This window comes from Nyctereutes procyonoides, unplaced genomic scaffold (genome assembly GCF_905146905.1).
Source record: "Nyctereutes procyonoides isolate TBG_1078 unplaced genomic scaffold, NYPRO_anot_genome, whole genome shotgun sequence".
Classification (NCBI taxonomy): domain Eukaryota; kingdom Metazoa; phylum Chordata; class Mammalia; order Carnivora; family Canidae; genus Nyctereutes; species Nyctereutes procyonoides.
In genome coordinates this window covers 2,985,327-3,010,946 of record NW_026575047.1, presented here as the reverse complement: position 1 = coordinate 3,010,946, position 25,620 = coordinate 2,985,327, and the positions used below count along the sequence as shown (strand labels likewise).

Here is a 25,620-nt window from a genome sequence, read left to right as displayed (position 1 = left end):
TTAATCTGATTGCAAAGGAAACAACAAAAGCCTAGTGATGACACATACCTGTTAGAGATGAGCGGGGAGATGTATTCGAACCTTGTAGGTTCTCTTTCAATCGCTCAACAGGAAGCGCAGCCCAAACAGTCTACCGCGTGCCCAGCTATGTGTCAGGTGCCGAACGTATAAGAGGAATAGGATGCGGTACCTGCCCAAAAGAATGTTCTAGTTTAGTGTCGCAGATGGGCGATGTCAAAATAAAACGCTAAGTGTGGAGATGGGAGTCTAAATGCTAGCATCCCGAGAGCACCGTGCAAGCACAACGCGGCCAGCGCGAGGACGGGGCGGACATAGAGAGGACGCTACCCAGGTGAACTCACCTGAGCTGAAGCAGCGGCCATTCACGAGCCATCGGATATGTGCCCGGCCCTGGCACGCATGACCCCTCGCCTCCCAGTGTCCTAGCCCCAGACCGTCCTTTTTAAATAAATGTGGAGCCCAAGATGCAGAGAAGCTCGCTGTTTCCTTGTCATCAGCTTTGATTGCTTCCCACTTAAGGGAGCCCCATCATCTCACACCCAAGTAACCCCAGTGTTTCAAACAGGTCTCTGATTCCGACCCAGTGGGGTTTCTTCTCAGCAGGAGCCAGAGTCACCCTGTTGGGTGTGAGCCAGCTCCAGCCACTGCCCTCCCAGAACCTCCCATCCGGTCAGAGTCTAAGCCACAGCTGAAGAGTGGCCTGTACGCTGTGATCCCCGGTGGCCTGCTCCCTCTCTGTCTCGTCCTCCCTCCCCCCACTTGCCCCTTTGGCTCACTGTGTTCCAGCCACATCCACCTCCTTGCCATTCCTCAGGTCCACCAATCGGGCTGCTGCTTCAGGGCCTTTGAACCTGTTATTCCCTCCGCCTGGGATTTTTCTCTCCCAAGTATCCATCTCAACAGCCCACCACTCTCCCTTGTTTTCTGATGCCACTTTCTCAGCAAGGCTTTCCCTGGCCACCCCCCATTGCACCACAACCCCTTAAAGTCTCTCCCTGCCAGCCTTCTCTTTGTCTTCAGCACACAAGAGCACCCAGTAATACACGCTTGGCCCGTTTTTGTTGTTACTTGTTGTCTCTTTCCCTCACTAGAACGTCTTCTCCCAGGGACCAAAGGCTTTTGTGTGTTGTTCCTTGCTGTTGGCACAGGTGGTGAAACAGTGACCAATGGATGCGTCGTCAGGCTCCATGGTACCATAATAAATGGGCGAAAGCGGGAGTGAATGAGTGACACATACTTCGTGTGGTGGCTGGGGCGGTGCATGGGATAAGATCTGCAAAAGGCATTCTGAAAGTACACAACATTTGAATATTAGTTCCAGGCAAAAATTAGGTTCTCTTATGCTTTTCAGTCCATTTGGTTTAATTGCCTCAGTGGGTTAAAGACAATACCGTCCATGAATTGTCAAAATAGGCATTTTTCATTTGAGATGACCTTTAAAAATAATTCAATCAAAAAGAACTATTCAAAAAGAATTAAATTCCTTAAAAAGAATTAAATTAGAAGTCTGAGAAAACACAAGGTGACTCGTTATTACATGAATTTGGATATCTCATGGGTGGCAATCCCCCCCCCATCCCATCTCATTACGAACAGCCCACGGACAGCTATTGGCCATAGGGCCTGATGCCCAGATTGCAATGGGTCCACTGTCGGTATTAATAGAGAATTTGGAATATCATTTGATTAACTCATACATTTCTAAATTCTTAAAAAATAAACATGACGTTTTTGAAGAAAAATCATGTTCACATTATATCTAAGTGTCTGTCAGCATAAACAGTAAAATCAAAGCACCTAGCACAAATGGAAGTCTAAGTTATTTTTTTTATTATCTCAAGTGGAAGTTATTGCATGCCACAAACTGAATACAGCTCCACATTAAAAATTTAACTTATTTGAAAAATAACGTTTTGGCATTAGAGAACATCTACTTAAGCACAATCCTTCGCAAAGGACTCTTGTTGCAAAATCCAAAGGGATTTGAGGGGAAAAAAAATAACTTCTGCTTTCTTAAAAATTCTTTGATTATACATGTTAATTGAATGGATAAATCTAAAAGCACCAGGCATTACTGAAGGAAATGACATATTTTAAAGAATAATGACTCGCAATTTAAAAAAAAAGTAACACATGCAAATTGTATCTTGCTGTACTGCTAGGAAAGAGGAAATGTCCTAAGGAGGATGGTGTTTTCCGATGAGAGGCAAATTCATGTCATGGCCATCCTCGTGCTTCTATGGAGCCATTTATTTAGATCTGAAAGCAACAGGTTTCTCATTATGAGCACTAACAATGATGGATCCATAAATCACCACGTCTCAGCATTTCCTCTAGGAAAACACTTTGTCTTATCTACAGAACCTCCTGTAATTTATATGGTGTCAGGCTCTTGGTTCTCTCCACTGCCTAGCCAGGTGGTCTACCAAGCACTACTTGCTTGGCGTTCTGGATGTCAGCACCACTCCGTGAGCAGAAGCCTCTTGTTCCTTGGGGAGGAAGCAAGCTCCTAGAAAACAAGCTGGGAGGACATGAACGGCTGGTTGGTGCTCTTTCTGGTATTGTTACGGCGATACCTGTTCACCCCCACGTGCAGTGGAAGCTTTAGCGCAGAAACTCTTCGTTCACTGAGCGTTCTAAAAGCTTGTGACAATTGCAGTTGCCCGGCCTCCTCGTCCTCATGCTGTAGGGATTTGGCGCTTACTTTGCCCATACCAGGCACCTGCTAGCTCTGGAAGGAACAGATGAATGAGCTCCAGTCAGAAGGCTCTACATCAACAAACATTTACTGATCCGTCACCGCGTGCAAGGCACGTGAGGCACTTGGATGGGGTCAAGGGCAGAAAGATTTTTTTTTTAATAACACCACCCACTGGATATCCTAGGACAATATTTCTAAGGATTTTCATCAAACAGAAACTATTATTCTTGTATATGAACCTGCCTTACCATAGCAACAGTGCCTTGAATTATATATTCTAATTCATTAATTCGGTACCCTGTGCTTGAATTCAAGGGGGAGCAGGGATTTGCGGTAGGAAGACAAAAATCAATCAGATTGATTTCAGTCCACAGACCTAGAACATGATAATCAAGTGTATTTGTTCTGATTCTCTGAAATTTATGTGTATTGATGGCTTTTGTAATCAAGGGGCTTGGCATTATCGATGTGGTCTGGAAATAATCGGGTTGAAGTCACCGGACTAGGTTGAGTCCTGGGTTTGTTGATAGACTATGTCACCACCTAGGCGTGTGACCCAAATGGTGTATTTCTGTGGGCATCAGGTTGTTCCGGTGTAAATTGTGGAGCAATATGCTTATAACATCTATAAAACGTGGAACAAAGGAGTCCTCAGTTTTCTTTCAAGTCTTACACGTCTTTTCTAGGAGTTGGTGTTGGAATGTCTTGATTTCATTACCAACTCCCTCGTTAACCACTAGGTAATCTTAGCTCAGTCACCCAAGGTTCCTGCAACTGTTTTACACTTCGGTAGATGTCGATAAACAACTAAATGGTGTCCAGCAGCCCTTCCTATCCTAAGCATCCATAACTGTTGTCCCCCAACTAGAAAACCTCCACATTTCATTTTCTACTTCACAAGTAAGATTGTAAGAAACTGAGGCAATCTCAGCCTATCAAGCTTGGGAACTGTTTTTGCTCTGTGTGAGGAAACGTGGTCAAAGAAGACCTCTGGGTCATGAGGAGAGATAAGAGATCAATGTTATACCTCTTGACCTCCAAACTGTACTGAAATCTAGAATCCAGGATGCCAGTTATTCACTGTCTTAGAAAATATTTATTATCTAAAGAGAAAAACAGATGAAACCTGACCGTAGATGACGTGGTGGGCAGTTTCCCCCCTTCTTCCTGTATCTCACTCTGCCTGGCCAGCTACTCCCTCTCACCCAGTCTAAGCTCGGAACATCACTCCCCTTCTTTCGAAATGTTCAGTCTCCAGATGCCTGTCAGGAAAAATCCAAACTACAGCAGAAGCCACAATGCCCCCTCATGACATAATTCTGCTGGTCTTTGTAGAGCAGGACGTGGCATCAAATTAGAACCCCAGTCACCTAGACACACGATAGAGATTTCATTAAAAAAAAAAATGGGAATTTTTTCAGGTGGAAATGTATTCTATCAGTAAAAAATATACTCACATTTCTTTAAGGTGGTTGTCTGTTGACCAATAATTATAACAGATCATATTTATTGAACATTTAATATGTGCTGTTAGGACTGTTCTAAGCACTTTGCATATTAGTATCTCATTTAATCTTTCCAGGATGACCCTACGAAATACATAATGATGCTGTTATTTTGTAAATGGTGAAACTCAGTCCCAGAGAGGTCAAACAACTTTCCCAAAGCCATGCAGTCAGTATTCGGTAGAGCCGAAATTCAAACCCAGGCAGTCCGACTTCACCACATGAGTAACAACTGCTGTCCTCACGGAGAATCTGGGCTGGAAAACTGGTTTAACTTCCAGGGGAATTGCCAAAGCACGTTTATTGGAACAAAGAGTCCTCTATACCACATCAGGGCAAACCTTGAGAGTGTTTGTCAAGCTTTAAAGCTAGAGTGACCCCATTTAAGAAGAAGGCTAATTATTGTATGTTCGTGTTAGCTTTTTTTTTTTTCTGATTTAAAAAGAAAATTGCCACCATTGTTTGTTCTGAGCCATTATTCATGTTGTGTCCTGCTTGCTAAGGTAAAGGCATTTACCCTAAATAGGATACCAAGAGACCTGCTTAATGAAGCTCATTAGAAAACAAGCAAAATCTGTTTTTTTTCTCCCTCGAAAGTAAGTTTAACATACCATCTGTCAACTCCTATCACCACAGGGCACTAAATAGTTCAAGAAGTCTGTGTAAAAGTACTGGTGAGAGCAAGACAACTTTGTGAATAAAAACAGGCTGCCAATTCTTAATGACTCTATAATGGAACTTCCTAACAATGGCCCTAAATTGATTATAACCAAATCCCCGGTGATAACCCATATTCAAAAGGATTTCTTTCTGCAACTCATCAATACCCTGTGGACATTCACTCTAGGTACAAGAATGAGACATATTATTTAGGTTCAAATGTGGTCCCTGTTTAGTTCATAGAAAACAGTGTTAGTAATTCATATGTGTAAACATAAGAGGTTTCATATATTGTATTTAAAGGTAAAACAAAGTGTCACCGTCGTTTTTGAGAAACTGAGTATTCAGTCCACCTTGTGAAATATCTGGCCTTCACTAGCATTTACCACCGGGGTGAAGCATTCAGGAAAAACCACCCACGAGAGGACCATGGGTGCCTGCGAGCTGGGAGAGAAGTTTCTATGACCCCCGACCTCCCTTATTCGGGAAGGGACATCCTCTCCTCCTGCTACCGTGACTTAGTTTCTTGACAGCCTTTACAAAAGCAATTTATAAAGTAAAAGGTGAATAGAAGCTTTGTTCGATCCCAGTAAAAAATAAAGGTTAAAAGTTATAAAATAGAAATAGATGAGATTTTAAACAGAAGATAAAAGGCCGGAACCAATGAGCTAAAAGGTTACAATTTTTTCTTTCTAATATAAAAAAAGGTTAAGGTAAAAAGCTAAAACCATGAGATGAAACATTTGAAAGAATCAAGTAAATCTGATCACGGTCAAGCACGGAAGCGCTGAAAAATGAAAGCTGCACTAGGAAAAGAAAACAGTAAGATATATTTATATATATACATTAAAAAGCAGAAAGCTCAGAGATTAAGGGAGACAATGGAGGAAAGTGGAAGAGGGAAAATGGGGAAACCCACCCAGGAGAAGCGAGCTAAGCAGAAGCGTCGGCTTTCAGAGCAGTAGGGCCTACGGGGTGGCCCTGGGAGGTGCTGGGCACCAGCCGGTCCCCAGCTGCCCACCGTGACCCAGAGCCCGGGTCCAAGCCAAGGCTCAGGGGCCCTCAGAACCCCCCACACACACCCTGGCCACAGAAACCTCCCAGGCACTCCGGTCCCCGCTCATTGGGTCACGTCCCTGGCCATGGGCCACTTGGTTTTCGGGTCAGAAAGACTCAGTCACATCCTACGTTAGTCCTTTTTTTTTTTTTTTTTTTTTTTTTTTTTAGTCCTTATTGACTACTTTGGGCAAGTTTCTTAACCTCTCTGAGTCCCTATTTTTATCTGAGTTGTAAAAGTGATGAACAAATTCATAATAACAACACTAAAACACTAAAAACATCAGTTCATGTAAGTCTCACTATTAGTATTATTTTTCATTAATTAGTTTGAGAGAGAGAGAGCGAGCAGGAAGGGGCAGAGGGGGAGGGAGACAGAGAGAACCTCAAGCAGACTCCCTGCCCTGCCTGGAGCACGTGGGGGTGCTCGACCCCATGTCCCTGAGACCACCAGCCCGCAGATAGCAAGAGTTGGATGCCCAAGTGACTGAGCCTCCCAGGTGCTCCTTGCTCTTAGTATTTTTATTATCTTACTTGTAGAGAGAGCTGCTGCCAAGCGCTAAACAATGTCCAGATGTGTCCCACTGCATCCTCACTCCCCCCCCCCGGGAACCATTGCTCCTCTGGGTGCCAGGAACACCCCCCAGGCCTCTTGGGCCACAGCCTCGCAGAGACCAGCTATCATCAGCGGCCTCTGAGAGGAGCTCATTCTCATGCATCTCCCATTACAAGCCTCTTCCGAAGGAAGTTGTGCAGCCAGGAAAAAACCACAAGTAGGGGAGCTGGGGTAAATTGTCCTAAACAGGAGGAGGCCCGGGCGAGCTGCACCAGTCCTGATGGGGGGTTGACATGCGGCCTTACTGATACTCCTTTTTCAACATTTCAGACTCTACAACGTACGCGCATTTTCTGTTCAATGCCTTTGATACGGACCACAATGGAGCTGTGAGTTTCGAGGTGAGTCTTAGACTTTTTTTAATGTGTGGTTTGACTTTAGATGCGCTGGAAGAGATTTATGGTCTATTTACAGGGAAAATCTGCGTTTGGTGGTTTAATGACTTTTTTTTTTTTTTTTTTGCCTTTTGAGACTTACGCTCTGTATTATTGTTGTTGTTGCTATTATTGTAGGACACTGAGCATGAGATCTACCCTTTTAACAAAACCTTAAGTGTACATTTATAATAACAACACAGCGTTGGAGCAGCACATCTCTAGAGCTTATCCATCTTGCTTAACTGAAACTCCATGGCCATTAGTCACTGCCCACTTCCCTCGGCCCCAGCCCCTGGGCACCACCATTCCAAATACTCCTTGATTCTAGGAGTCTATTTTCGGTATTTCATGTCAATAGAATCTCTCAGTATTTGCCTCTCTGTGGTGGCTCAGCGTGTCCTCAGGTTCATCCATGTTGCTGCATATGGCAGATTATTTTCTTTTTTAAGGATAAATAGAGGTTCCGTTGCATGAATAAACCACATTTTCTTTAGCCAGTCATTCATCTATGGGCGTTTATGCTGTTTCCACATCTTAGCTGTTGTGAACAGGACTGCAATGACTATAGGAGTCTAATATCTCTTCGAGATCTTGATTTTTTAATACTTTCTGATAAATATCCAGAAGTGGGATTACTGGATCACGTGGTATTTTTGTGATTTTTTTTTTTTTGTAATTTTTTGAGGAACCTCCATACTGTTTTCCAGATAGTGGCTTGGACAGGTATGCTTTCCCACCAACGGTGTGCAAGCGTTCGAATTTACTTACATCCTCAACCCTTCATACCTTTAATATGCAATAGCTATCCTGATGGGTGTGTGATGACATCTTACTGTGGTTTTTATTTGTATTTCCCTGATAATTGGTAATGCTGAGCATTTTCCCATATACCTGGTGGCCATTTGTGTATATTCAGAACATATGTTCAAGTCCTCGGCCCATTTTTTAATTAGGTTGCTTGATGTTTACTCTTGAGATGAAGGAATTTCTTATATATTTTGGAGATAACCCTTTATCAGATAAATGGCTCCCAAATATTTCCCCGCCCTTCTACAGGTTGCTTTTTCACTCCTTTGGTTGTCTCCTTTGCTGTTCAGAAGCTTTATAGCTTGATGTCATTACACGTGTTCACCTACTTTTTATTGCCTGTGCTTTTGAGGCACATTCATGAAATCATTGCCAACACCAATATCACGAAGTCTTTCCCCTGCGTTTACTTCTATGAGTTTTATGGTTTCAGGTCTTATGCTTAAGTCTTTAATCCATTTTGAATTGATAATTGTGTATGGGGCAAGGTAAGGATGGAATCTCATTCTTTTGGGTGTGGGTATCCAACCATTTGTTGAAAAGACTACCCTTCCCTTTCCCCATTGTATATTCTTGACACCTTTATCAAAGATCAGTTGACCATATAGACGCAAATATATTTCTGAGCTTCCTATTTTGTGCATTTGGTCTATATGTCTGTCTCTATGCCAGTACCACACTGTTTTGATGTTATAACTTTATGATATACTGTGAAATCAGGAATTGTGACATCTCTAGCCCTGTTCTTTCTCGAGTATTGATTTGGATATTTGTGGTCTTTTGTGGTTTCATAGGAATTTTTTTTCTATTTCCGTAAAAAAAAAAATACCACTTGGGATTTTAATAAAGTTGCACTGAATCTGCAGATAATTTGCAGTAGTATGATTATTTTAACAATATTAAGCCTTCCAACTCCTGGAACTTTCTATTTGTTTGTGTCTTCTTTAATTTTTCAATGTTTCACAGTTTTTAAAATATAAGTTTTTCACCTCCTTAATATGTCCTAAGTTTTTTTTTTAATTCTATTCTTTTTGGTGCTATTGTTAATAGGATCGTTTTCCTAATTTCCTTCTCAGTTCATTGTTGGTGAATAATTTTTGTATGTGAGTTTGAATCTTGTAACTTTAATGAATTTGTTTATTAGTTGTAGCAGTTTTTTGGTGTGATTGTTAGGATTTTCTATATATAATATCACATTCTCTGATTTCTTTTTCTGGCCTAGTTTCTCTAGCTAGGACTTTCAGTACTCTGTTGAATAGAAGTGACAATATTGGGCATCCCCTTTTGCCTTGCTCCTGATCTCCGGGGGAAGCTTTCAGTTTTTTGACCATATTGTTAGTGCTGGGCTAGTCATATATGGTCTTCATTATGTGGAGATACTTTCCTTCTATTCTTAGTTTGTTAAGAATTTTTAACATGAAAGAATGTTTGACTTTGTCAAATGCTTTTTCTGCATCTATTGAGATGATGATCATGAGATTTTTCCTCTTTATTCTGTTAATGTGGTATATCATATTAACTGATTTTTTAAAGTATTTTATTTATTTATTCATGAGAGACAGAGAGAGAGAGACAGAGAGAGAGAGAGAGAGAGAGAGAGGCAGAGACACAGGCAGAGGGAGAAGCAGGCCCCATGCAGGGAGCCCAAACGTGGGACACCCTGGGCCGAAGGCAGTGCTAAACCACTGAGCCACCCAGGCTGCCCCCATTAACTGATTTTTATATGCTGAACCATCTTTCCATCCAAGGGATAAAGATTACTTGGTCATGTTGTATGATCCTTTTAGTGGGCTGTTAGAATTTTCTGGAATTTTCTGAGGATTTTGCACGTATACCTATCAAGAATATTACCATATAGTTTTCTTTTCTTGTGATATCTTCATCCGGTTTGGGTTCCAGGGTACTGCTGACCTCATAAATGAGTTTGGAAATATTCCTTTCCCATAAATTGTTTGGGAAAGTTTGAAAAAGATTGGTATTAGTTATTTAAATGTTTGGCAGAATTTAACAGTGAAGCCACCGGGTCCTGGGATTTTTTTGTTGAGAGATTTTTGATTACTGATTCAATCTCCTCATCATAGGTCTGTTTACACTGTCTATTGCTTTATGATTCAGTCTTGGCAAGTTGCATGTTTCTGGGAATTTATATATATATATATATTTCTAGTCCATTGGTGTAGAATTGTGCATATAGTCTCATATGATTCTTTTCATTTCCGTGGCATCAGTTGCGATGTTTCTCCTTTCATTTCTGATGTCTTATTAGTTTGACTCTTTTCTCTTTTTTTCTTAGTCTAGCTAAGAATTTGTCAATTCTATTTGTGGTTTCAAAACACCACGATTCAGAAGCACGGGTGACAACTTGGACTTGCAATTGGCATCTGATTTGGGGCAGGGCAGTCTTGTAGGACTTAGTAACCTTAACCTGTAGAAAAGGTCAGAATTGGCCTGGTGTCAGAGAATTGCTTGGTCGTATAGGGGTATTTATACTCACACACACACTACATTGGAATTGGATGCAGAACTGTTAAAACATATAATGGAAACAAGGTAATTGGGGGTGGTACCCTTTTTGGGAGTAGGATAAGGTGCATCTTACATGTGAGAAGAAATTCAGCGAATGTCATAATAAAGGGGATGGAATGGAATCGGTAAGAAAAGGTATGAAAAAAAAAAAAGTACTGATAGGGCTGTCTGAAGGAAGCCTGCCCATGGATTTGATGAACTAGGTGTGAAGGACAAGCATGAGCCAATTAAGAGAATAAGGGCTCAGGGTGAGAAGCAGGGGGGTGTGATGCAGAGGCAGAGGCCTGGGAATGAAAAGGAAGCATTTGTACATCACCTAGAAGTTAGAATACACAGAAAAAGGCCAACAAGGAAGATTGGATGAGAAGACAGAGGCCAGCTCCTGCCCTGTCTGGGGCAGGATGTTAAGGAGGCTGGATTCTTTTGTGAGTGGTAAGGAGTCCTTGAGGAATTTTCAGGAGGGAAGTCACTGGATCAGGGCTCTGTTCCTAGAAACAAGAAGTTCATTGAGCAGCTCTGTATTCCAAGAATCCTGACAGGAGCTGATGTAACCCCAAACGACAAGGCACTGGTGATGAGAAAGAGGCCACAAGCATAAGAGATATTAAAATTCAATTGATAGATTTCTATTTCAACAAACTTTGTCATGGTTAGAGGGGGAAAGTTCAAATGGGCATTGCCAGTGACCTGGGAGCAGGGGCTCTGAAGAGTCCAGATGGAAGAAGAAAGTACTTCCTTCCCAGCTATTAGTCAGTCAGTGGCCCCAGGAGCAGGGTTCCCAGGACAGCAAAGTATCTCCTCACCTGTACTGGGTTCTCCTGCAGACTGAGTGCACCTACAATAAAGACCCTGGGCCAGGAAGTTCAGTTTGTCATCTCTTATAACTTAACCAAGAAATATCTCTGTGAAGAGAAGGGTGGAAGCCAGCCGTGGCTGTAGCAGGTCCAGTAGACTGTGGAACCTGCAGGGGTGGAGGCAAGGGCCTGCAGTGGGGTCGGTCTCGGATGTGGCAGTAGCAATGGGGGACGTGTGCGAGTGTCACAGGTAACATCTGTAACATTCCTTCCATTGGCGGCGGTTTATGATCACCTCGTCGTAATCTCATGTTAGCATTTGCTGCACTTCACCAGGATTAATTCCAGCACAGCCTTAGCTTAGCAATAATATCTAAGTCAATGATTCCAGTTCACCTAATGAAATCTTTCATAGCTAGTTTGCAAGAAAATGAGTAGGGTAAAAAATACTAATGATTTCATTACTTGAAATTACTTACGTATCAGAAATGTACCATCAATTACCTTATAGCACATTGTACCCAATTTCAACGTGTAAATTTAGTCTGGTGTTAATGACATGGGACCATTCCTAACACTGCTGTTACAATATTTATGTAAAATGCTGGTAATTGTGATGAACGTTGATTATAATTTGGGAAATTAGTTGTTATGACTATATATTATAAGCATGTTGGTAATATGTCTTTTGCTTTAAAAGCAAACTAATGGCTGAATTAATAAATGTTAAATCAAATTCAACACTAGGCTATTGCGATTAGTTTTCTAAATCGATTAGCTACCTGGAAAGACTCTAGAAAATAGAAATGATTAGGCACTTAACATATTTTGAGTAGCAGTAGCATCCTGAGAGGTATAGCAGAGACCGTTCAGATTCTATAATATAGAGAAGGGAAGTTTTCTACTTAATTTGCCTAAATCCAAAAGGACAGGGTGAATTAGACGACGGAATGGGGTGGCACCTGCATCTGACTACAACTGGGCCTAATTCCCTCCTTGACATTCAGGGATTGTGAGACCTCAGGCTGAGAATCTAAATCATCTGGGCCTTAGTGTTCATCTCTGTAAAATATCAGTGAGCAAAGCTACTTGATAGAGGACTGTAAGAATGAAAAAGTACTGATGTCACTAAAGGGCTTGGCTCAGTGTCTGGCACCAAATACATGCTTGATATTTATCAGCAGTTAGTACACGGGAAATTTTTCTAACAAAGCCAATTAATAATGACATCGATCATCTTATTACACAATAATCTATCATTGAACAGATTCATTCAAATCCTAGGTGATCGCCCTGTCCACGATGCTATGAAAGATAATTCTGCATCTAATCATGTAGCAAGCACCTACTGTGTGTCAGTCACTAACACTGTGTTTAAAAACAGCATTAACAATAATATTAGCTCTACGCAGTAATAATAACTGACTCTTGTTTACAGCTCATCTATACTCATGAGTCAGGCAATTGTGCTGAGAGCATTATATTTACTAACTTAGTTCATCTTCATAGGTCCTATTGTTACCTTTTTAGCAAATGAAGAAAGGAAATCACGGAGAGGTTAAGCCGTGTTCCCAAGGTCACACTGCTAGAAAGTAGGAAAGTAGGAGAGCCAGGATTCAAACTCAGGCAGCAGAATGTGTCTCTTAGCAACCGTGCTATCCTGCCTGGGAGGTGTATACAGATCCCCAGCCCCTCATCGGAAATCCTCAGAGCCAGCTGAGTTCTGTCATTCACATCAAACTTGCAGATGTAGAGAGGTAATGCCCTGCGCACACTATTCCATATTATTTAATGTCTCTGGTAGGGTCTGCAGCAAGCTATGATCAAATGTGTAATATCCTGTTCATGAAACAGGATCACGTGGTATTTTTGTGATTTTTTTTTTTTTGTAATTTTTTGAGGAACCTCCATACTGTTTTCCAGATAGTGGCTTGGACAGATATGCTTTCCCACCAACGGTGTGCAAGCGTTCGAATTTACTTACATCCTCAACCCTTCATACCTTTAATATGCAATAGCTATCCTGATGGGTATGTGGTGACATCTTACTGTGGTTTTTATTTGTATTTCCCTGATAATTGGTAATGCTGAGCATTTTTCCATATACCTGGTGGCCATTTGTGTATATTCTTTGGCACCAAATGAGTTTGGCACTAAAATTTACAAACCAGGATTGAACCCCAGCTCTGCCTAAGTCTCCAAAATATATGTTTTTAGCCAGAAATAATCAAACTTCTCCATAAAGGGCCAAAGAGTAAATATTTTGGCTTTGCAGGCCATATGGTCTCTATTGTATCTACTCAACTCTGCTGTTGTAGCACAAATGCTACACACAAATCCTGCATAAATGGGCGTTGCTGTGTTCTAATCAGAAATGTACAAAACATTTGTTTACAAAACAGGTGATGAGCCATATTTGATCCCCAGGCCATAGTTTTCCAAACCCCATTTTTAACCATTGCGGTAGACTGCCTCCTCCTGAGGGCCTGAGCCACAATGTTTGCTAGATGACATCTAAGATGTTGTTCTATGATCTGATTACTGAAAATTATCACTAACTTTCACAATTTTCTCTCAATCCAACCCATCCACAAAAATCACTGATTACTGATAGAATTATTGGCTAAATGATCAACTCTGAACCTTTACCACCATTTCAATAATTACCGTCCACCAAATATTATCACCATCAAGGCACTGCATACCTCTGAGCAGGTCCCAAATGGCAAGTTTATTTGAATTACTGAGGCTGACTTAAAATATTTTCTTTGGAACAATTCTGGAAATTGGTGACTGATGATTTGACATCAGAACTACAGTTCAAAACTTCAAGAAAACACTATTCACTGACAATCCAATTCACACTGAATAACAAGTGAATGGCATTGCCTGGAGACATTATAAACCTAAAAAAGTAATCTCTTTGTCATTCACAGTGATGAGGAAAAAAAATGTTTTTCTCCCAAATATCATTTATGGTTATGGGAAAACTTCCTTTCTAAGATGAGTCATTTTGTCAAACCAAATAGCTATTTTCAGGGCACCTGGGTGGCTTGGTTGTTGAACACCCAACTTGATTTCGGCTCAAGTCACGATCTCAGGGTCCTGAGATTGAGCCCCATGTTGGAGGGCTTAGGACAGAGTCTGCTTGTCCTCTTCCTCTCCCTACCCCCACCACTTGCATGCTTTCTCTCTCAAATAAATAAAAGAAAAAAAATAAAGTAGCTGTTTTCTTCTGAGATGTCAGGCATCAGTGTGAATTATTTAAGCAATATTATCACTAGGTATAACATTCTGACTTTATCAGATTTATTAATCATTAGGGTTTATCCTTATATCTCTCAACACATACACACCCAACCTGTAAATACAATTGTCCTTCTCAACTAGTGCCCATTCCAGGGAAACCATGAAAGGTAGGTTCAGAAGTCTTCTCATGTCATGTATTTATTTAACAAGTATTTATTGAGCATGACTGTATATGCCGAGCACTCTTCTGGTTGCTGGCTGGGGACACAGCAGTGAACAAAAGACACAAATCTTTGTCCTTGTGGGGCTTACTTTCTCCCATTTTCATAGAATCCAACTGTTCCCACCATTGGGTCTTTTGTCCTGGGCCTCATCCATACCTTTTTGTGGATTCCTTTTTGTGACTGGGCCACACGTGTCCTGGGTTTTGCTGGTCATCCATCATTCCTGCTGCTCCTTCCCTGGAGTCTTGCCTAGTCTTGCCATGGGGGTACCCAGCTCCTCCTGCATTTTCTTAACACTTCCTGCAGCCCCAAGGGCATGCCCTTTAAACCCCTCGTAGCACATGCTACATGCTACAGGTGGGATAACAGCAGATTATTACAAGACACCCCAGAAAAGCATACAGTAAATATCTTTATCTGACAGATGGAAGGTCAGATTTCTTTTTTAAAATTCATTTTTTAAATAAACTTAAAAAAACTTTTAGGCCAGGTTTACATTTATAGAAAAGTCGCAGAAATGGTACAGTTCTCATGTACTTCACATCCAGTTTTCCTATTATTAATATCATACATTAAAACGGAATACTTGCTACAAGTAATACTGATGCGTTATTCACTGAAGTTCATGCTTTCTTCAGATTATCTTAGCTTTTACCTAAGGTCCTTTAGTCGTTGTTGTCGTTCCACCATCCTAGGCAGGGAGGGCACCCTATTAAATTTAGCCCCTGTGTCTCCTTAGGCTCCTCTTGATGTGACAGTTCCTCAGATACTCCTTGTTTTTGATGACCTTGACAGTTTTGAGGAGTACGTGTCAGGTGTTTTGTAGAGTGTCAGATGTGTTGAAGTCTTCCCTCATACAGGGACGTACGTTCTGGGGAGAAAGCCCAAAGACATAAAGTGCCATACTTTATTGCAGAAAAGCAAGAGCACATTTTATCATGAACTATGACTGTTGTGACTTTTACCTTGGTCACCTGGTTGAAGGAGGGATTGTCCTTCCTCTACTGTCAGGTTACGTTTTTTCCTTTGTTCTAAACCATAGTCTTTGGAAGAAAGTTACTATGCACAGCCCACTCTTTAGGATGGGGCGGTCCACGCTCTACCTCCTTGAGGATAGAATAGCTACATCATTTACTTGGAAGTCTGCCTGGGTCTCTTCTCCTTCATTTGTGGATTTTTTTGAATTTTTTGGAATTTTTTTAATTGGAGTTCAATTGGCCAACATATAGCATAACACCCAGTGTTCATCCCATCCAGTGCCCCCCTCAGTGCCCGTCACCCCAACCTCCCACCGCCCTCCCTTTCCACCACCCCTTGTTCGTTTCCCAGAGTTAGGAGTCTCTCATGTTCTGTCTCCCTCTCTGATATTTCCCACTCATTTTCTCTCCTTTCCCCTTTATTCCCTTTCACTATTTTTTATATTTCCCAAATGAATGAGACCATATAATGTTTGTCCTTCTCTGATTGACTTATTTCATTCAGCATAATCCCCTCCAGGTCCCTCCACGTCGAAGCAAATGGTGGGCATTTGTCGTTTCTAATGGCTGAAAGGACATAGGAATCAAAAGGAAAAGCTCCCGGTTGCCAAACTGGAACAACCCGAGCAGCAAAATAAATAGGGTTGTGTTGGATTACAGCTCAAAATACAAAACAAATATCCACTCGTCCATGCTGATATAAATGACTTGTTGAATTAATTCACAAATGAATCGGGGATCCTACTCTTCCGCGATCTTGCCCCGATTCATTTGTGAATTAATTCAACAAGTCATTTATATCAGCATGGACGAGTGGATATTTGTTTTGTATTTTGAGCTGTAATCCAACACAACCCTATTTATTTTGCTGCTCGGGTTGTTCCAGTTTGGCAACCGGGAGCTTTTCCTTTTGATTCCTATGTCCTTTCAACATACCCCATCCCTGTGGTTGTTTCTTCTCTTTTGTTGTGTTTCTTTCATCACACCCTTATTTTCCGGCACTGCGAGATGCTCCAGGCTCCTCTTACAACTTCCCGGCCCCAGTCCTGAATTAATCTCCAACTTTAACACTCTAACCTCTGTGGAAGCCCCAGGAATCTCATCAAAGGATAAAGCAGATGTGGTCTGTATACACAATGGGATACTACTCAGCCATCAGAAAGTGAAATCTTCCATTTGCGACGATGTGGATGGAACTAGGGGATATTATGCTAAGCGAAATAAGTCCACCAGAGAAGGATAGTTGTCGTACACTCTCACTCATATGTGGAATCTAAGAAACAAAACAGGAGTTCATAGGGGAAGGAGGGAAAATAAAACAAAACGGAATCAGAGAGGGAGACAAACCATAAGAGACTCTTAATCATTGGAAACAAACTGAGGGTCACTGGAGGGGTGGGGGTAACTGGGTGACGGGCATGAAGGAGGGCACGTGATGTGATGAGCACTGGGTGTTAATATAAGACTGATGGATCATGGGCCTCTACCTCTGAAACTAATAATACACTATATATTAATTGAATCTAAATAAAATTTAAAAAAAAAATAAAAGAACACATACTTGTCAGTCAGACACAGGGTTCAAATCTAGCCCTGACGCCTAGGGCAGGTTCCTCTGTGCTTGACTTTCTTCAGCGTAAAATGGAAATGATGACAGATACCTCACAAAATTGTTGTAGGATTGATGGGTTTGAGAGTCTCGAGAATTGCACAGCACATAGAAAACGCTCAGTTAATGTTAGTGACTCTGACATCTGGTCAGTCTCAGAGAATTGATCTCAGTCTGGGTGTTCCTGGATATGTAACTCTTGGGCTTCCTAGCTGATCTTCTTAGAGCTTTCAAAGTCGCACATATGTTTGCATACTGAAACGTGCGCTTTTTTTTTTTTTTTAAGAAACTAAGGTTATTTTCTAATTAATTTATGAAGTAATTTTATAGCAAGAACTATGAATTCCTGGCATTCCTAAAGTTCTACAAATGTTATTAGGAAGTAGTTGAGCGGCAATCGCTTTGAGTCACTACTTCGCATCACCCCACAAGTTATGTCATATGGTAGCAAGGAAAGACATATGGTCTATGTTTACATCATACTGTTGTGTATAACCACAGCCCATCGCTTCAGTTCCAGTCAAAATGAGGCCCAGCGTTGAGTCAGAGGTCTCCATCTGACTGTCAGCCCCCTGCTCATGGTCTTGGCTCACTTTTTTTCTCTGAGCATCTCTCTATAATATAAAGACAGCAATACCTACTCCCTATGGTTGCACGAGGCCAGCATGAAATAACACACAGGAGCTGCCTAACACAGGGCCCCACACACATCCGTAAGCTGTAGTCATTATTACTATGAAATCTCAGTTCTCCCAGGACCCAGGACTTCTCCTCCTTTCGTAAGGAAGTAAGTCAAAATGATGGCGAATACTTAGAGAAGAATTTTCACACTGCATCATTTATAATAAAGAAAAATTTTAATTTACATAGCCAACAGTAGGAAGTGTGATTAATAAATCACAATATATCCGTCTGACAAAGTAGTGTTTCAAACTCCAGATTGCAATCATTAGTAGGTGGTAAAATTAGTTTAGAGATTAATAACAAAAATGTTTAAAAAATTAATAGAAAAGAAATGGAAATAATCACTCTCTGGTGTATACTCGTGTGTGTGGGTGGGGGGTGTATGTATGTGTTCTAGACTATTATGGTTTGGTGTCCAAAATGTTCAAAAACTACTGTGATAGTATCATTAAACCATATGAAATGACTATTCTTGACAAATATGATAAAAAAAAAAGCATCAGCAATCTGGGGTGCCTGGTGGCTCATTGGTTGAGCATCTGACTCTTTATCTCAGCTCAGGTTTTGAATCTCAGGGTCCTGAGTTCAAGCCCCATGCTGGGCTCCAAGCTGGGTGTGGAGTCCATTTAAAAAAAAAAAAATCAGCAATTTCATAGGGTTCAACCTCATATGTAATTATTTAAATGATGTCACAATGGATTTTCAGCGACGTGGGAAAATGCTTGTAGTTCTAAGTGAAATATACATCATTATATACCTATATATAAAATATATAAATTAAGAAAACCTTTACTATAAAGGTCTATAAGGTTCTAAGGCATGCATAAAAATGGTAATATTCGTTTTGCCTAAGTGATAGGATTATGTATGGTTGCAATTCTCTTCAGTATAGTTTTCTGTAATTTTTTACCCGAATCAAGCATTATATTCATGTGCACATTTGTTATGTATTTATATTTATTTTTTATTTAAAAATTTACTAATGTTTAATAGCCTCCAGTGAGATCGAACCAAAGAATTTTCTTGTAACTTAACATATGTCATCACCATTTCAGACACTAAATTACCTAAATAGACAAAACTGTATATCAAACAAGGCAAGTATATTATCCCTTCTGCATAATAAAAGCCAGGCCACAAATCTTAGAAAATTTACTTATTACTTTTTTAGATATATTGATATCTGGTGTGAACTTCAGGTAGTACCTGAAATTATGTCTTTCAAATATTTTAAAAAGTGGCTGCACTACTGTGGAAGCTTAACTCCACTCAAGGGAGGTCATACCAGAGAAAATAAACAACCTTTAAAAATTTCATGAAAATATATAAGCGAGCATTAAGCAACATGCCAAACACGTGGATGATTCTCCATACTGAATCTGTCACTGACTAGCTAGTTAACACTTTTATTTTATTAGTTTTTAGTTTTTTGGTTATTTATTTTATTAATTTATTAATTTATTTATTTTTTATTTATTTATTTATTTATTTATTTTAGTTAACACTTTTAAACTTCGGTTGAGTGACTTCATGATGTTTTCCCGATGATAAACAGGACTTTCTGTTGCAAATACCCCCAAAAGCATGAGGATAAGCCGCAGTGCTCTTTGAGTGGCAGGTAGGGAGGCAGATGCTGGTGTGCAACCTCATTGGTTCCTCTGATGAAATCCCAAAGGGGCTCCTGCACACAGAGCGCAAGGAGACACGGAGGGAAGAGGCAGGCCACGCGGAGCGCTAGGCAGTAGGGGTAATAAGGGAACTTACCTCTGCGGCTTGTCTGGGGCAACTGCAAGACCAGTAAATCTCGTCCCGCCCACCAGCATCTTACGCGTCTTTATGGAGGCCTTAATGGGACTCAGTCACATATACAGTCCAGATGGTCTCAGCAAGACCTGACTTTCTCGAGGCTGCACCCTTGCAGTGGTTCCTTGTCCAGAAATGGTGGGCAGACAGACCGTACATTTCCAAGGACAGGGGACAAGAGGCTTGGGCTGGCTGCCTGGGCCAGCTCGTGGGTCAACCGTTGGTCATGTCCTCCTGATGACCTCCTCTGACACAGGAAGACTAATGTCCTGTCATAGCAACCAGAACTAAGGCACTAAGCGAAATTTGATAGATACCTAAAAGCTCACGCTGAACAAGGCCGGGATATTATGAAGTGGACTCTTTATGCCTTCTTCCTTCTTTGCCTTTGATCATAAGAGAATGGAAACCAGAATTCAGTACCGATCATTTTTGTGCATTAGGGAACAGAGGCAACCTTCTTTCACAGATAAAAGGTAATTATGCAAAGTACTCTGAGAGTTGTTTTTTGGGGGCTTTTTTTTTTTGTGAGTTTTTGTTTTTTTTAAGCACTATGACTCTTGCTTAATATATTGCAATTACCATTCAGAAAAGCCTGGAGCAAAAACCCCATAAGACACAATGAGTTTCTCATTTTCCTTTTCCACAAGTAAGGAATCATTTCTCTTCTGAAATAACTTTATTGATATCATCCAGCAAGATGGTATATTACAAGGTAGAGGGGTGCTCGAGGTCCACAACCACTTTTTAGTGTAACTAGTTTTGGGATACATAGTACTGAAGAGGAAGATGTGAATCAGGTGTCAGTTTGTAAATCAGGATATTTTTGTTTATGTAATAGAAAGATCACACTGTTACAAAAACAATATGATGGCTTTACTGGCTCACGGAAACAAGAAGTCCAGAGATAAGGATGGGTACAACTAAGGATGGGCTCTCCTGTGGTCACAAAAACATGCCAGCAGCTCCTTGGCTCCAAGCTTGATTGTTCATGTCAAGCAGACGTGGACTGGGTTCGGTTGCAGGCCAACCACCGATCCAAATGTCTTGACCAAAGGGATAATGTGTGCCTCTGGACTCTGCCCAGGCCACAGCTGCATCACTAGGGCCAGAGGTGGAGAGCACTTCTGCAGAATGGATGAAGCACCAAATGGAAATTAGTAGAGACTTAGTAGGAAGGCAACCCATAAAGTCCACACATGACTTTAAAAGTGCTTTCATTGTTGCTCTAGTCTGGTGAAAGGGCCAACGCCACTGAAGATTTCTGGAGGCCAGTGGTTCTCAGTGTCTCAGTGGGACCCACAGTATCAGCATTCTCTTGGAATCTGTTAAAAATATATATTTTTGCAACCCAACCTAGACCTAATGAATCAGGAATCCTGAGGGTGGGGCCCAGCAATATGTGTTTTAGCAACCCCTCCAGGTGATTGCGGGGCAAGCTAAATTCTGGAAACGGTGCTCTAAGCATGTCTTCAAAGACCTTGTATTGGGGCACCTGGGTGGCCCAGTGGTTGAGCATCTGCCTTAGGCTCAGGTCATGATCCCGGGGTCCCGGGATCGAGTCCCACATCGGGCTCCCCGCAGAGAGCCTGCTTCTCCCTCTGCCTGTGTCCCTGCCTCTCTCTCTGTGTCTCATGAATAAATAAAATCTTTAAAAAAATAAAAAGATCTTGTGTCCAGCACCCTTTTGCAACTAAGGGCACATAACTATTACTTTGTGATTTGAAGCAACTGGTAAGGTTCATTGATAACCATCAACCTCATCTGGCTTTTTAAAACTGTCCAGCAATCTCCCTCTGACAAGCCTACCCTCCCATACTCAGCAGTGACTATTTTGTACCTTCTAAAAAGCCAAAGCTTATAGTTTGCCAGTCGTACACTGCACATTAACTCTTGATTATAGTGTGTTACAGATGTCAGGTTTGCATATATCAGAACAACTTCCCAGGAGATAGCACAAAGTATTTTGAGGGATGGTCACCTTCTTGTAATTTGCACAAGTCACCTGATTGTCTCCTATCGTGGCTGCCTCCTTTCCTTAAACCTTCAGTTCTTGCCCTTTCCGCTACGTCCTTTACTCCCAAGCAGATGACACCCATTGAAGCTGTCAGGTGGGACCTTGCTCACGTTCCTGCTCTTATCAGCTACAGGCATCCACGGTATGTTCTCCTTTTGTGTTAACTGAGGAAATGCACCTCCTCCCTGCAGAGCTTGGACCTTCTACCTGCACGTGGAACTCTCCCACCTTCTCAGAAGGATCAGTCCATCCCCTACATTTCCTCCTTCTCTCTCACACGCTCACATTAGTAATCTTCATAGTTTGTTCCCTGCAGTAATCAAAGTGCTCACCTTCAAAAGTCTCTCCTGTGAACCCATATTCCTCTTCAGGGGTAGCTGTCTCTCTATCGTCGTGGCCAGCCAAGGGTCATGTGTTTTCTACATCAGCTCCCTCCTGTTTCCTTCTTATACTCCACAGAAAGTTCTCCCATCAGTCATTGGTGATCCAATGAACACTTTCCATTCCCCAGCAGCATCTCGTATCATGACAAACCATCTCTTCTGGGAAAATGCACTCTTTACTTGACCTCTCATACTTCTTTAGCAACTTATTTTCAAGACCCCTTGCCAGCTTCTCTTTGCCTATCAAGTGCTGGAATTTTTTGTGGCCTTCTCTTGAGTTCCCTTTTTCTCTCACTTTACATCTTACTCTGAATAAAGTTGGGAAGTAGGGTATGGTTATCTGGTTGCCACAGCACCATTTGTTTAAGACACTACTCCTTCCCCATTGCATGGTCTTGGCACCCTTATTGAAAGTCAGTGGTCACAGATGTTTATTTCCAGATTCTCAACGTTATTGCACTGGTCTAAATGTCTGTTCTTATGCTAGCGCTGCACTGTACTTATTTGTAGTGAGCCGTGAAGTTGGAGTATGGCCTCTCTAACTTTGTTTTTCTTTTTTCATATTGTTTTTAGCTATTTGGGGTCCTTTTCAATTCCATATGAATTTGAAGATCAACTTTTTAATTTCTGCGAGAAAGTCAGTGGTTATTCTTGATAAATTTTTTTAATAAAATGAGAATTGTACGCTTCCTTAGCATGATTAAAGTCAGTATCATGTTTAGAGTGGAAACACTCGAAATAGTGTTATTAAATTCAGTAACAAAATAAGGATGGCTATTATTACTGTTATTATGTAATACTGTCTTGGATATATTATTTTTCACTACAATTCGCAAAAAGAAAGTCATTAAAAATGTAAAAATTAGAAGAAGAGGTAAAATTAACTCCATTTGCAGTGAATATGATTGCATCTATGAAAAACCCAGGAGAATCAATTGGAAAATTATCATATACAACAGAAACAAGTCAGTTGGCAGCATACACACTTATTATACAGAAATCAATAGTTTTCATATATGCAAACAAAACTAATTTAGAATATGTGGTAGAAGAAAATACCTCATTTATAACAGCAACAGAAGGATTAAAATACCCAGAAATAAATATGACTAAGAAACATGAAAAAAAATTGGAAAAAAAAAAAACAAAAAAACAACAACAACAAAAAATCTAAAACATACCAGAGTTTGGTATGCTGAATCATGGCCCACCAAAAGTGTCTACAACCTAATTTCTGGAATTTGTGAGTACGTTACCTTCCGTGGCAGAGGGAGCTTTGCAGGTGTTATTAAGGATATTGAGACAGGGAGACCATCGTAGATTAGGTATGTGGGTCTAATGTAATCAGGTCCTTGCAAGAGGGAACAGGAAGTTGAGGATAAGAAAGGAAAGATATGACAAAGGGAGCAGAGACCGGAGTGATGTGCTCCGAAGATGGGGAAGGGGCCACGAGCCAAGCAATCCAGGTGGCCTTTAAAAGCTAAAAAAGGCAAGGGAGCAAACTCTCCCTCTACATCCCTTGTCTCCCCTACTTTGATTCCAGCCCATTGAAACCCATTTCAGACTTTTGACCTGCAGAACTATAAGACAATAAACACCTTTTCTGAGTCACTAAAGTGGTAATTTGTTATAGCAGCAGCAGAACACTGATATGTTCAGTGACAAAAATGACTTGGACAAGGGCAAGGTCTCTCATAGTCTTGATTAGGAAGATTCATCAACATGCAGTTGTCAGTTCTGCCAAAGTTCATCTGTAAATATACCTCAAATCCTATAAACACCCCAACAGGTTATTCAAAAGGTCATGTGGAATATTAAAGCAAGCAAAAATAGAGAATATACCTGAAAAAGAAGGCTGACCAGGAGGAAATAGCCCTAACAGCTGTTAAAATTACTAAAATGCTTGCATAATTGAACCGATGTAGTAGAGGTAGATAAACAGATTTACTAGTGAAATATAATAGAAATTTCAGAAATACAAACAAATATATAAAAGATGTAAGGATATGATAAATCTTGCGTCTCAAATCAGTGGGTAACAAATAATAACATGAAACCAGATAACTACCTAAAAACAGTGGATAAATTCCAAAGAGATTAAGAATTTGAATATAAAAAAAAATAAATGTCAGAAAGTACTGGGAAACACGTATGGGAGTATCTTTCTCCCATGGGGAGAGGCCTTTTCAGTATGACATCCATCAAAAGATATAAAAGAATGACTATAAAATTCAGGCTGAACTATAAAAGACTGAATATAAAATTCTAGAATATAAAAATAAAAAGATACCCTTCTTGCAAAAAATCAATAGGAGAAAAATCAAAAGAAATGACAAACCAGGAAACAGCACTTGAAGACACTTCCCAGATAATATGTGAAGAGTTTCTATAAATCGAGATATTAAAAAAAATGTTCAAACTTATTTAGGACACAAAGTAATCTGAGAAACAAATTGTTTTCTATAAAATTAAGAAACATCATGGTTTGATAATACATAGTATTGACAAGTATTCTTAAACATAAAACTAAAACATAAAACATTAGACGCTACCAATGTGCCAGCTGCCCACGGAGAAGGAGAAGGGTAGCTGGGGTCCAGGAATGGAAGATTTTTCACCAAACATCTTACATATTTTTAAATTTTGAACTATGTGAATAGTACTTTTTAAAGTAAAAAGCAAAGGAAAACAAAAAACCTAAAAATTAAGAAACCGAGATAGGAAAACAGCTATAAGCTGATGGAATACAGAAGTGCAGACAGAAAATGCAGATTTACCCAGAGAGCCACTTCTGCGTGCCCCTCCTGCTCTGTCGTTCCCATCTAGCAGTGGATTATCAGATCTGTGTCAGCTCAGAATTACCACACCGTGATGTTAGCTCAGCTCCACACGACAACAAATATACAGGAATTTGATCAAGTTAAATCAAACCAGCCTAACCATGATACTACTGGGTAAGGGCTTCATTTACTTGGCAAACACCTAACCAATGCCCTTGCTAGACATTGTTCTAGCTTAACTCTCTTAATCCTCACAAAAACTTTTAAAGAGTAGACACTGTATGTTCCATTCCACAGATAGGAAAACTGAGGCGAGCGGATGTTAAGTTGTCAGAGGACACAAAGCTACCAAGTGACATAACTGGAATTTGAGGCCAGGCAGTCTGGCTTCCAGCTCCACGCTCTCAACCACTGCCCACATGCGTGTTATAGTTTCTAAGTGACGGTTGCAGTTGGTCCGGACCTTAAAGTCAGACCATATTTCTTGTTAGCAGATTTTTCTCATGGGAAGCATGCTATGCGCGTGCTCCTGTTTTAGAAGATACGGTGTTCTCAGATTCTTTTCAGTAAAAGGAAAGTTGTGTGCGGTTGTGGAAGGAAGCCAATACCACCTAGAGCATGCATCTTGCTGTCCGGGTGCCTCATTAACATTCCCAGTTCCACGGCTGACTTCAGTCAGTTTCCAATTCAAGGATGAGAATGTTAAAGCTAAGAACTAGTTATGCCCACAAAGAACTCAACAGAAGACCAAGAACACATTAATTACCTCGCTAAATAATGATTCAAAATCCAGGGGGCTGTAACCCTGGCTTCCATCATCTGAGAGTGGCT

General features: G+C 40.8%; 1 protein-coding gene across 1 annotated transcript in view; it reads left to right on the top strand.

The window, feature by feature from the left end:
* The window catches only part of KCNIP4 (potassium voltage-gated channel interacting protein 4), a 226,400-nt gene that overhangs the window by 195,226 nt on the left and 5,554 nt on the right, over positions 1–25,620 (top strand). Inside the window, exon 4 of the mRNA XM_055326523.1 lies at positions 6,830–6,900. Within this exon, the coding sequence (XP_055182498.1) occupies positions 6,830–6,900 (71 nt within the window). The remainder of the gene's footprint in view (positions 1–6,829; positions 6,901–25,620) is intronic.